Here is a 12,947-nt window from a genome sequence, read left to right as displayed (position 1 = left end):
CTCTGCTACTCTGCCTTTCCATTAAGTTAATAAATAAATCTTTGAAAAATCCAGTGAAACCATACATTCGATTCTATGGATATACTGTAATTAATTACATTGGATCCCCATTGTTAACATTTGATTCTTTTCAATTTTTGGTTATTTTAGCAGTGATAGTCACTTCTCTGATTCTTTCCCTAGAATAAATTTCCAAATGATGGAATCAAAAGTTACTCAAATGCATTTAAAAAATCTCATGTTCACAAATCTTTTTTAAAAAAGGATTGATTTATTTGAAAGAGTTACAGAGAGGTAGAGAGAGAGAGAGAGAGAGGAAGAGAGAAAGAAAGAAGTCTTCCATCCACTGGTTCAATCCTCAAATGGCTGCAACAGCCAGAGCTGAGCTAATCCAAAGCCAGGAGCCAGAAGCTTCTGAGTCTCCCATGTGGGTATAGGGGCCCAAGGACCTAAGCCATCATCTACTGCTTTTCCAAGCACATTAGCAGGGAGCAGGATTTTGTTTTTTAAAGATTTATTTATTTATTTGAAAGACAGAGTTACACAGAGAAAGAGAAGGAGAGAGGGAGAGGGAGAGGGAGAGGGAGAGGGAGAGAGAGAGAGAGATGGATGTCTCCCATCCACTGGTTCACTCCCCAGTTGTCCGCAATGGCAGGAGCTGTGCCGATTCAAAGCCAGGAGTTTCTTTTAGGTCTCCCACATGGGTGCAGGGGCCCAAGCAGTTGGGCCATCTTCTACTGCTTTCCCAGGCCATAGCAGAGAGCTGGATTGGAAGAGGGGCAGCCGGAACTAGAACCGGCGCCCATATGGGATGCCGGCACTGGAGGCAGCAGCCCCCAGGGAGCGGGATTTGAAGTGGAACAGCTGGGCCTCCAACGGTGCCCTGTGAGATGCTGGCACTGCAGGCCAGGGCTTTGACCTGCTGTGCTAGTCTTGCTATTGGAGTCTTAGCTGCTCCACTTGCAATCCAGCTTCCTGCTAATGGTCCTGGGAAAGCAATGGAAGATGTCCCAAGTACTTGGGCCCTTGCACCCACATGGCAGACCTGGAAGAAACACCTGGCTTTGGATCTGCCTGGCTCCAGCCATTGTGGCCATTTGGGGAGTAAACCAGATGGAAGGTCTCTCTCTCCTCCCTCTCTGTGTCTCTTTCTCTATAGCTCTGCCTTTCAAATAAAATCTCTCTTTTTTTTAAAGTTTAAGAATTATTTAAAAAAAAAAACTTGAGCCATTGTTAATGTCTCCCTTCATGTGCTTTAGCAAGAAGCTGGATTGAAAGCAGAGCTGGGTCCTGAAACCAGGCACTTGGAAATGGGATGCAGGTGTCCCAAGTGATGTTGTGATAACTGTGCTAAATGCCCAACATATCTTCTTACTGCCATCTTCGGTAGAGGAAAATGATCACTTCTGAAGGATCTATTGCATTCTCTGATTTCAGTGGTTCTCAAACCTTTAATGAATATAAAAATCACCTGGAGAGCTTGTTAAAATTCCATTTTCTCAAGTCCTAGACCCAGCTGTTTGGACCCATTAACTCTGGAGTGAGGCCTAGGAATCTGTAGTTTTAATACACTCCCCTGTGTGTTTGATAAAGACAGTCTTGGAACCACACTTTGAGAAATGCTTTTTAAATCAATATTAAACAGACTCAGGAGGTTTAGATTACTTGTCAAGAGCTATTCATGCATCTGATAACGAGAATTTGAAGTCAGCTATCTGTGTCTTCAGGGCCCTTGTTTTCTTGATTATTTCAGAATTTCTCAAACCTTCTCACTGATGTGTCCCTGATGACTGTAGAAAGTGAATTCCTACCGACCTTACTGTAACCCTTTAAGAAATAGCTGAAAATGACATAGGGAACTTTTTTAAAAAATATTTTACTTATTTTACTTGAATGTCAGAGTTACTGAGAAGGAGGGAGGAAGGGGGGGGAGAGGTCTTTCATCTGCTCGTTCACTCCCCAGATGGCAGAGTTGAGCCAATCCAAAGACAGGAGCCTGGAGCTTCTTCTGGGTCTCCCACATGGGTGCAGGGTCCAAAGACTTGGGCCATCCTCCACTGCTTTCCCAGGCCGTAGCAGAGAGCTGGATCAGAAGAGGAACAGCCGGGACTCAAACCGGCGCCCATGTGGGATGTTGGCACTGCAGGCAGTGGCTTTACCCACTACGTAACAGTGCCAGCACATAGGGAACTTCTAAGAAAACCTCTCATCAGAAATTGTGCATTTTAAATTACATTGCGTTATATAGACTATGTAAGACAGTTTCAGTCATTTGCTAGTTCAGTTTGCTTCCTGTTTCCTGACCGTCCCATGACCTCTCTGAGTATCACAGGGCCACCTGTGGTACTGGCAGCTGTTGCCAGGAGGCAGGTGCCTTCTGCTCCAGTGTGGTGTGTCACTCATGCAGGGGTACATTCTGGGCTCCTGGGGGAAGGGCCTGGCCATGCACAACTCCTTTTTGAGTCTTGGAGGAGAAGCATCACTTTGGACTACTCAGTGTATAGGAGCAGAAAGTGGGGGACCTGACCAAAAGACATCTATTCAGTAGATGGGTTCCACTGTTCTGAGAAAAGTGCTGGGGCTAGTTTTGGGGTGAGCCTTTTCAATTTTTTTCTTCATATCTGTAATTCTTTTTTTAAATTTATTTTATTTAATGAACATAAATTTCCAAAGTACAGCTTATGGATTACAATAGCTTCCCCCCCCCCATAACTTCCCTCCCACCCACAACACTCCCCTCTCCCAGTCCCTCTCCCCTTCCATTCACATCAAGATTAATTTTCAATTCTTTTCATATACAGAAGATCAATTTAGCATATATTAAGTAAAGATTTCAACAGTTTGCTCCCACACAGAAACACAAAATGTAAAATACTATTTGAGTGCTAGTTATAGCATTAATTAAACACCTAAGAGTAATTGTGTATTAATTACAGAGTTCAACTAATAGTTTTAAGTAGAACATAAAAAATACTAAAAGGGTAAAGTATTAAGTTATTTTTTTTTGTTTGTTATATAGTTATTTTTTTTATTTAACAAATGTGAATTTACAAAGTGCAACTTTTGTATTGTTGTGGCTCCCCCACCCCACCCTCCCTCCCTCCCTCCCGTGGCCCTCCCCTCTCCCACTCCCATCCCGCCCTTCATCGAGTTTCATTTTCAATTACCTTCATATACCTTTTCAATTTTTAAGCTCATTCTAAGATGCAATTTTATGCCCATTTACTTTTTTCCTTCTCTATTAATCCTATCCCTCCCCTCTTTCTTTTTTTTTTTTTTAACTCATCCCTTTTTAGTAGTAGCCTGTATTATGGTGTGCCCTTACATATTTCAACTAGTACATCCTAAACAGTTTTTCATTATTTACCAAGTTGAACACCTGCTATATGTCAGGTTGACTTTAGGCTCTAGGAGTATGAAAAATTATGATTCACTTTGAGAATTAATTTACTGCCATATGTTGGTTTGGATTATACTATCTGTTTTTTCAAAGTTTTATTTACTTACTTGTTTCAAAGGCAGAGTGACACAGAGAGAAAGAGGGACACACACAGAGAGAGACCTGCTGGTTCACTTCTCAAATGCCCACAACAGTCAGGGCTGGGCCATGCCAAAGCCGTGAGCCTGGAGCTCCATCTGATCTCTCAAGTGGGTGGCAGGGACCCAAACACTTGGACCGTCATCTGCTGCCTCCTGGGTGCATTATCAAGAATGCCAGATCAGAAGTGGAGTAGCCAGGGCTCCATCCCAGGCACTCCGCTAGGGGATGCGGGCATCCCCAGTGTCGGCTTGGCCTGCTACATCACAACACCAACCCCTGATTTTAAAAACAACAAAACAAAACTAATTTTAGATTTCTGGAAAAATTGTAAAAATGGTACAGGAAGTTTGCCTGATTTTCCCTAATGTTAGCCTTTTTGGTAACTGGTACATTTATCAGTGCTATTAACTGAATTATAGACTTTGAAGTTCATCAGTTTTCCTATTGATGTCATTATTTTTTGTTTTCTGTTGCTGTTGAGGATTCTCCATTACATTTAGTTGTTATTTCTCTTAGTCTCCTCCAGTTTGAAATTGTTTCTCACTTTTTCCTTGTCTTTAATGATTTTACTACTCTTGATGAGTGCCAGTTAGTTATTTTGTGGAATGAATTTGATGTTTTCTGATTCTGGTAATGAAGCTTGATCATTGTTGGAGATCCGTTATGTGTATCTCTATTATAAAGTTTCTGCCTTGTGGTCCGTGTTGCAGCTTAGTGGGTAAAGCTGCTGCCAGCAATGCTGGCATCCCATATGGGGGTCAGCTGGCATCCTGGCTGCTCTACTTCCAATCCAGCTCCCTGCTAACGGTCTGGGAAAAGCAGTGGAAAATGGCCCAAGTGCTTGGGCCCCTGCCACCTGGATGAAGCTACTGGTTTAGGCATGGCTTAGCCCTGGCAGTTGCAGCCACTTGGAGAGCGAACCAGTGGATGGAAGATCTCCCACTCTCTATCTCTCCCTCTGTCTCTGTAACTCTACTTTCAAATAAATACTTTTTTTAAAAAGTTACTTTATTTTCCTCTGTAGTTGCTAATTATTTTGGGGGAGTTACTTTGATACCGTGTAAGCTCTGTTTATCCTCAGATTTTCATCCATTAATTTCAGATACATAGGTGGATATTGTCTGCAACAGTTGTTATTGTGATGTTTGCCTAATGGTGATTTTTCCCCCCATCTTCCACTTTCTTATGAATTGGAAGTTGACTGTAAGAAAGAGCTGTTCTTTCCTTCCCGTTCATTTTTTTAATCATTTGTATAAGTATGGACGCATGGATATTCATTTTAATCTGTAAGTTAATATACAGTGCCAGCATTATTTATTTTGTTGCTCAAATGCTTCCTGATTTAGCTGTTAGGTCACTCTTTTAGTTGAAATGACTTATACATGTAAAAACAGACATATTTCTGTCTCGTCTCTGCCCCTGCCCAGGGGACTGTTGCTCCTTTAGGATTAGGCAGTGTCATTCAGCTACTTTGTAAAGGAGTTGTATCTGGGAGAATGAAAGTGGGACAATGTGTGTGCAAATAGTTAGCTTCCAGGAGCTCTGCATGAGTAAAAGGAGCAGCAAAATGTCAACTTTTCCACCAGTAACCACAGGGAGGCTCAAGGGAGTAGGATTACGGAAGTGGGACTATGCCTGGCCCCCTCAGACACCGTCTGCCTGCAGATTGTCAAATGGGCTCAGAGATGGCAGAATTCTTATATATATATATATATATATATATATATATATATATATTTAAGATTTATATATTTATTTGAAAGGCAGAGTTAAGGAGAGAGAAGGAGAGAAAAGATATTTCCATTCACTGGTTCACTCCCCAAATGGCCACAATGAACAGGGGCTGGGCCAGGTTGAAGCCAGGAGCCTAGAGCTTCCAGGTCTCCCACGTGGGTGCAGGGGCCCAGGCACTTGGGCCATCCTCCGCTGCTTTTCCAGGTGCATTAGCAGGGAGCTGTATCAGAAATGGAGCAGCAAGGACTCGAACTGGTGCCCATAGGGGATGCTGGCAATGCAGGCTGTTGCTTTAACCTGTTGTGCCACAGCGCTGGCTCCAAGAATACTTATTTTAATTCTCTGAAAGAAGATGACGCTTTTCTCCCTGATGCAGAAGTGCTTAGTAAATATTTGTAGAGTGATGCTTGGTGTCTCCTCACCCCTCAGGGTGATGTAAAAATGTGTGTGCTTGGAGATTGTCCAAGATGATACCTAGCATTCATGTTGCTCTACCTTTTGTCATGGTTTACCCTTTTCACTGGATATTATTATTATTGAAACATTCAAGTATACACAAAAGTATAGAGAATGTAAATGGGCCCTCAGTTACCTGTCACCTATCTTCAGTACTCAGTATTTCACCATTTTTTTTTAAAAAAAGATTTATTTATTTAAGAGGCAGAGTTGAGAGAGAGAGAGAGAGAGAGATGTTTCAACTGCTGATTCACTCCCCAAGTGACTGGGACTTCCAGAGATGAGCCAAGTCCCAGGATCTTCATCCAGGTCTCCCACATGTATAGCAGGGGGCCAAGCACTTGGGCCATATTCCATTAGTAGGTACATTAGCAGGGAGCTAGATGGGAAGTGGAGCAGCTAGGACTTGAACTGGTGCCTATATGAGATGCCGGATTTACAGGCAGCAAGTCTTAACCCGCTGTGCCACAGCACCAACCCCAATATTTTACCAATCTTATTTCATCTATTTCTGTACTTTGGAGTGGGGCAGGGGTTAGCCAATTGATAAGCAAATTGGAGATACTAAGATCTAGGACAAGAATGAATTAATTTCTGAGAACAAGGACTTTACTTCCCTTTATCTTCCTTTGTGCCTAGCGCTATGCCTGAAGAGAACAGATACTCAGAAAAGACTGGTTAAATTGAGGGGAGGAAAAGAAAAATGTGAAAACATTATCATTTTGTACTAACTCCAGCCTTCTGAAATGGAAAAAGGTGGTGACTCTTGCTCCAAACCAACTTCTTTTATGTTGCCTGAGTTTGTTTTGTAGTTGATTCTCTTGCCACTTAAAAAAAAAAAAAGATGTATTTGAAAGGCAGGAAGACAGAGAAAGGGGGGTAGGAAAGGAAGGGAGGGAAGGAGGGAGAGAGGGGGAGAGGGAGAGAGAGGGACAGAGGGGGAGAGAGAGAAAGAGAGAAAGAAAGAGAGAAAGAAAGAGAGAAAGAGAAAGGAAAGAAAGGAAGAAAGAGAAAGGAAGAGAAAGGAAGAGGAAGGAAGGAAGGAAGGAAGGAAGGAAGGAAGGAAGGAAGGAAGGAAGGAAGGAATTAAGAAATTGATCTTCCATTCACTGGTTCATTCCACAAAGGCCACAACAGCTGGGTCTGAGCCAGGCAAATGCCAGGAACCAGCCAGGAGCTCTGTCTGGGTCTCCTGTACGGATGTCAGGCGCCCAAGACTTGGGTCATCTGCTGCTGCTTTCCTAGGCACATTAGCCCGAAGCTGGATGTGAAACGGAGTACTCTGGACTTGAACTGGCACTCTGATATGGGATTCCTTAACTGGCTGCCTTAAAGCTGGCTCCTCCCTTGTCACTTTAAAAAAAACTTGATTGAAAAGAAAATAACTCTGGGCCTGTTGTTAGAGTTCAGGGTTCTCTAAATTACCTAAATGTTAATGTAAATAAGTATAATCTGGTGGCATTTTTTTTCAGAACATCACCCAGGAGTCATTTGCCCTAAATATAACTTTCCTTAAAAATGTCATTTCTTCCATTATAGCAGTAATATGAATGCATACTCACTGAGAAAAAAAATCATCTGTAATTCAGCATGCAATTCCAGAGATAACATCATCTTGGCTAATATGCTGAAATGTCTTGTCACTAATCACATTGGTGACCACAGACAATAAATCTTTGTGTTCCTGGGACTGCACCAGTAGTGTTTGGATGTGTCATCTTACTAACCTTTTACAGTAATGTGGTGAGATGAGTCTCCCCCCACCCCCCATTTTGAGTCTGGAGAAATACACTAAGAGGGTTTACCTTAGTCATTTAGCAAATAAGCAATGGGTGAGGGTGGGAGATACATAACTCCAGAAATGTGTGATAAACAAGGAAACTCCACCTTTTTTGGAAAAATAGATTATGTGTTTCTTTGAAATTCAGTGATAGAGAAGGAGAGACAGGGAGAGACAGATCTTTGATCCGTTGGTTCACTCCCCCAGATGGCCGCAATGGCTGGGGTTGAACCAGGCCAAAGCCAGGAGTCGGGAGCTTCTTCTAGGTCTTCCACATGGGCATCAGGGCCCAAGCACTTGGGGCCATCTTCCACTGCTTTCCAAACCATTAGCATGGAGCTGGATCAGACATGGAGCAGCCAGGACACAAACTGGTGCCCTTATGGGATGCTGGCCCCACAGGCATAGACTTTACTCAGTATGTCATAATGCTGGCCCTGAAACTTAACCTTTTTAAAAATTATTTTTTATTTATTTGAGAGGCAAGGAGAGTGGGAATGCTCTGGCTTACTACTTAAATCTCCTGCAATAGCCAGGACTTGGCTGAGCCAAACCAGGAGCTGGGAACTCAGTTCAGGTCTCCCACATGGGTGGAAGGGACCCAGTGGCATGAGCCATCAGGGCCACCTCCCAGGGTGTACATTAGCAGGGAGATGGAGTCCTGAGCCCCAGTCAGGTATCAAGCACTCTGATGCTAGGACACAGGGGTCTTACCCCTAGGCAGCACACCTTCCTGAAGCCTCACTCAGCTATCTTCATGCTACATGTTTGTGTCGTTAGTTTTGGAGAGGGCTCTGAAGCTTAGGGAAAGGGGTAAGTGATTATTTTTAATTGGGCCAGACATAGTCTCAGGAAGTTGCTAAATGAAGGACTAATTATTAAGTGATCATTAATAATGGATCTTTGCTTTGAACAAATTTCATAGACAGCAGTTTAGTAATGTTAGTTTATGAATAGCCATGGCTCTTTACTTCTTGCATAGGTTTTTTTTTTTCTGTTTAGAACAGTTTTAGGTTCATATTAAAATTGAGCAGAAAGTAGAGAGATTTACCATATAGCCCCTGCCTTGAGTAGATTTTCAGTTTTATTTATTTATTTAAAGATTTACTTATTTATTTGAAAGGCAAAGTTACAGAGAGAGAAGGGAAGGAAGAAAGAGGGAGGGTGGGAGGGAAGAGGTCAGTCGGTCTATAATCTGCTGGTTCACTCCCTAGTTGGGCGCAACAGCTGGAGCTGCTCCGATCAGAAGCCATGTGGGTCTCCCACATGGGTGCAGGGGTCCAAGAACTTGGGCCATCTTCTGCTTTCCCAGGCCATAGCAGAGAACTGGATCAGAAGTGGAGCAGCCGGAATTTGAACTGGTGCCGATATGGGATGCCAGCACTGCAGGTGGCGGCTTTATCCCCTATGCCACAGTGCCAGCCCCTCAGTTTTATTTTTCATGGATGCATAAAAATACATATTAATAGGGTACCGTGTGATTTTTTTAATTTAATTTTTATTTATTTTTTGACAGGCAGAGTGGATAGAGAGAGAGACAGAGAGAAAGGTCTTCCTTTGCCGTTGGTTCACCCTCCAATGGCTGCCGTGGCCCGCGCGCTGCGGCCGGCGCCCTGCGCTGATCCAAAGGCAAGAGCCAGGTGCTTTTCCTGGTCTCCCATGGGGTGCAGGGCCCAAGCACTTGGGCCATCCTCCACTGCACTCCCTGGCCACAGCAGAGAGCTGGCCTGGAAGAGGGGCAACCGGGACAGAATCCGGCGCCCCGACTGGGACTAGAACCTGGTGTGCCGGCGCCGCTAGGCGGAAGATTAGCCTATTGAGCTTGGCGCCAGCGTCTGTGTGATATTTTGATGCATGTATACATTGTGTAATGTTCAGATAGGGTAAACATATCTGTGTGCTCAAACATTTATCCTTTGTTTATGGTGAAAACATGAAAAATCTTTCGAGCTACTTTTTATTTTTTAGAGAAATGTACAGCACATTATCTATAGTTATTCAGTTGTGAAATAGGACACAGAACTTCTTCCTCTTACCTAACTATAATTTAACACTTGTTAATCTTTCTCCATCCCTACCTCCCCCAACTCTCCCTAGCCATGGTAACCACTATTTTACTCTCTGTTTCTATGAGTTCAGCTTTTTTAGAGTCCACGCATGAGAGTAAGATGGTGAGGCACTTGCCTTTCTGTGCTTGGTTTATTTCACTTAACATGATGTCCTCCAGTTCCATCCACATTTTGCAAATGACAAGATTGCATCCTTTTTTATGACTGAATAGACTTCCATTTTGTGTAGGTACCACATTTCCTTTATCCATTCATCAGTGGATGGATGCTTAGGTCGTTTCCTCTTCTTGGATATTCTAAATAGTGCTGCTTTAAATATGGGAGTACACATAACCTCTTTGGCAGACTGGTTTCAGTTCCTTTGAAGATGAATCCTGTATTCTGATTTCTGGATCAGTGCGAATTCTCTTTGCAATTTTTTTTAAGAACTTCCATGCTGTTTTCCCTAATGGCCGTTCTAATTCACAATTTATTTGGGTGGGTTTTAAGATCTCTAGCTGAGGGCCAGCGTTGTGGTTTAGCGGGTAATGCCACTGCCTGCAGTGTTGGCATCCCATATGGGTGCCGATTTGAATCCTGGCTGCTCCACTTCCAGTCCAGCTCTCTGCTATGGCCTAGGATAGCAGTAGAAGATGGCCCAAGTCTTTGGGCCCCTGCACCCACGTGGGAGACCTGGAAGATACTCTTGGCTCTTGGCTTTGGATCCATGCAGCTCCGGCTGTTGCAGCCATCTGGGGAGTACACCAGTGGATGGAAGACCTCTCTCTCTCTCTGCCTCTGCCTCTCTGTAATTCTTTCTTTCAAATAAATAAATAAATCTTAAAAAAGTAAATGGACTATATATATATATACACACACATATATATATAAACTTCAATTCTTTGCTTCAAAATAAATTTATAAAAAACAAAAAAACAAAAGATCTCTAGCTGGATGGATGTTCTTTAAGATCTTGTCCCTCCATAAATAGCTTGTAGAAAAGCAAAGTTTGCAGTCAGAATTATTTAGGAGAGATTTTTATTAAAAAAAAAAAATTCAGTATTTAAGTGTCCTACAATTCTGTGATTGGCCCCATGAGGGAAGAACAGACCTCCAGGAAGGCATCTGAATACAATCTCAAGGAAAGGGACAGGAAGGTGTTGGGGAGAGGCAGGAGGCTGCCACAGGGAACCCGCATATTTTAGGGGACTATGCTGGGCACACCCAGGCACCAAGGATAGAAAAGAGGATGTGTCCATATGCAAGATGTGGCAGGAACACCGCCTGTGGCACTGACCACCTGGGCTCAGGCCCCCTGTTGTGCCACTTTCTAGGTCTTGGGCAAGCACAGTCTCTCACAGGGTTGCCGTGAGAAATCAGTTAATACAAGTGATTTAAGCCCAGTGCCTGGCACAGAGTAAGTGCACAGATAAATCACTCTTCTTACTAGCTGTTATTACTGTGTCAGCCCCGCTGCCTGTGCTCTTCCTAGGACACCCAACACTGCACATACTGTTGAATTGCACTCTGGGTGGGCGTTCTCCTCTGTGCTCTAACCTAAGTACCTAACCTCCATTTACATTTGTACCATTGTGTTTAGAGAGAAACGTTTTCTAGATTAAAATTAACCTAGAACTGAATCTTTGGACTACTACTTGTGAGTAAGGTTGAAACTCTTTTGAGAGTAGCTACATTGTTTTATTTTTTTTCTGCTATTTTCCCCCCACTTCTTATTTTTACGAAAGCAACTTTGTTTTCACTATAAAAGTTCTATATTACAAACTACATAGATAAATGTATGCAGATATAAAATTGGATAATATACATACCATACTATTCTAAGATGTAATCTTAAACACAGTGCTGTGGTCCTACCTGTGTCTCTGGTATATGGACTGTTGACCTGCTGTATTGGGATTCTCTTGCACCTCTCCAACACCCTTCCCCCCACCTTCCCATTGTATGATGTGCCCCATGGCAGTGCCTCCTTGAGAATGTAGCATTTATTCCTGCTGTTGAGGGCTGTGTTTTCCTAGGTCTCACAGAGAATAAGAGCATTTGACTTTTCTCTTATTTTCTCATTAGGTCAAAATACACTTCAATGACAAGGTTTCACATTTTGCTGACCTCCTCTGCAAGCTGTGCCTGAAAGGGACAAAGCGGAAGAGAAATCATGAGGGCTGTTTTTTAAGAGTTTACTCAACTCACTATTGGGACATTTACAGTCAGCCCCGCCCCCCCCCCCCCTTCTTTTCTGTGTATCTGGTAGTGACTTTGTTCTTGGGTGACAGACGGCATGGGTGGTAACCCACAAGGAGCTTCTGTGATGTGTAGTTGCTTGGAAGCTTCTACCTTGAAACCACATTTTTCTGATCTCTGAACCCTGAGAATGGCCATTACTGTTAGTCAAGGTCTGCTGGGGATAGGAGTTCAGGTTGTACTACGGTGAATCATTTCATGTTTCTGTTTGAAACGACAGCATGTCTTTGTGATTGCCTTTTAGAGACCACTGGAGCAGAACTGCTGAACAGAAGCGAGCATTGCGTCCTCGGTTGCCATCCAGTTTGCAGTCAGATTGGAAAAATTTAATCTGAAACCTCCTTTCCACGTTCTAAGACATGGGCTTCCACCCGACTTTCCACCTGTCCTACAGATTGCGATTGCTCTTGCTTTTTACCCTGTGCCTGATGGTGGTGGGGTGGGCCACCAGTAACTACTTTGTGGGTGCTCTCCAAGAAATTCCTAAAGCAAAGGATTTCAATAACGCCCTAGCTCTGGGGAAGGAGGAAACTCTGACTAATGAAGCATCCGTGAAAAAAGCAGAACTTGAAAACTGTCCTTCTGTGTCTCCATACCTCAGTAAGTGTTCCTTTTTCATAAGTTGTGTGTAAATTTTTAATTTAAATGTACCATGTACAGAAAAGTACAACCATCAGAAGTGTATAGCTAAGTTAAGTTTCACAGAATGAACACGCCCCTGATCTCACTATGAACCCTGGAAGTTCCCATGCTTCTTTCTGGCACTACCATGGCTTCCAGATTGCAACACCAGGGGCCAGTGTTGTGGCTCAGTGGGTTAAGCTGCCACCTGTGATGCTGGCATCCTCCATGAGCACCAGTTCCAGTCCTGGCTGCTCCACTTCTGATCCAGCTCCCTCCTAACATGTCAGGGAAAGTGGTGGAAGATGGGCCAAATGTTTGGGCCTCTGTCACACACATTCAGCCTAGCCATTGTAGCCATTTGATGAATGAACCAGGAGTGAACCAGGTGATAGAAGATTAATCTCAATCTCTGTCTCTCTCCTTCTCTTTCTGTAACTCTGCCTTTCAAATAAAAAAAAATAAATCTTTTGGCCAGCGCTGTGGCTCACTAGGCTAATCCTCCGTC

At 43.3% G+C, this 12,947-nt stretch overlaps 1 protein-coding gene across 12 annotated transcripts in view; it reads left to right on the top strand.

Moving 5' to 3' along the window:
* B4GALT4 (beta-1,4-galactosyltransferase 4) overlaps positions 1-12,947 on the top strand; it is an 87,047-nt gene that overhangs the window by 51,494 nt on the left and 22,606 nt on the right. For 9 of the 12 annotated variants that reach the window (XR_016233110.1, XR_016233109.1, XM_051819009.3 and 6 more), the window contains one exon: positions 12,063-12,418. The exons of the other annotated variants lie outside the window; for them this stretch is intronic. Coding sequence is in view for 7 of the 9 variants with exons in the window: in XM_051819009.3 (XP_051674969.1) it covers positions 12,178-12,418 (241 nt within the window). In the remaining 2 variants the exon portion in view is untranslated. The remainder of the gene's footprint in view (positions 1-12,062; positions 12,419-12,947) is intronic. 12 annotated transcript variants of the gene reach the window in all.

Source organism: Oryctolagus cuniculus, chromosome 4 (genome assembly GCF_051225735.1).
Source record: "Oryctolagus cuniculus isolate XC-2025 breed Fujian yellow rabbit chromosome 4, ASM5122573v1, whole genome shotgun sequence".
In the NCBI taxonomy this organism is placed as follows: Eukaryota; Metazoa; Chordata; class Mammalia; order Lagomorpha; family Leporidae; genus Oryctolagus; species Oryctolagus cuniculus.
Note: the sequence above shows the minus strand (reverse complement) of the source record. Positions and strands in the feature narration are given on the sequence as shown.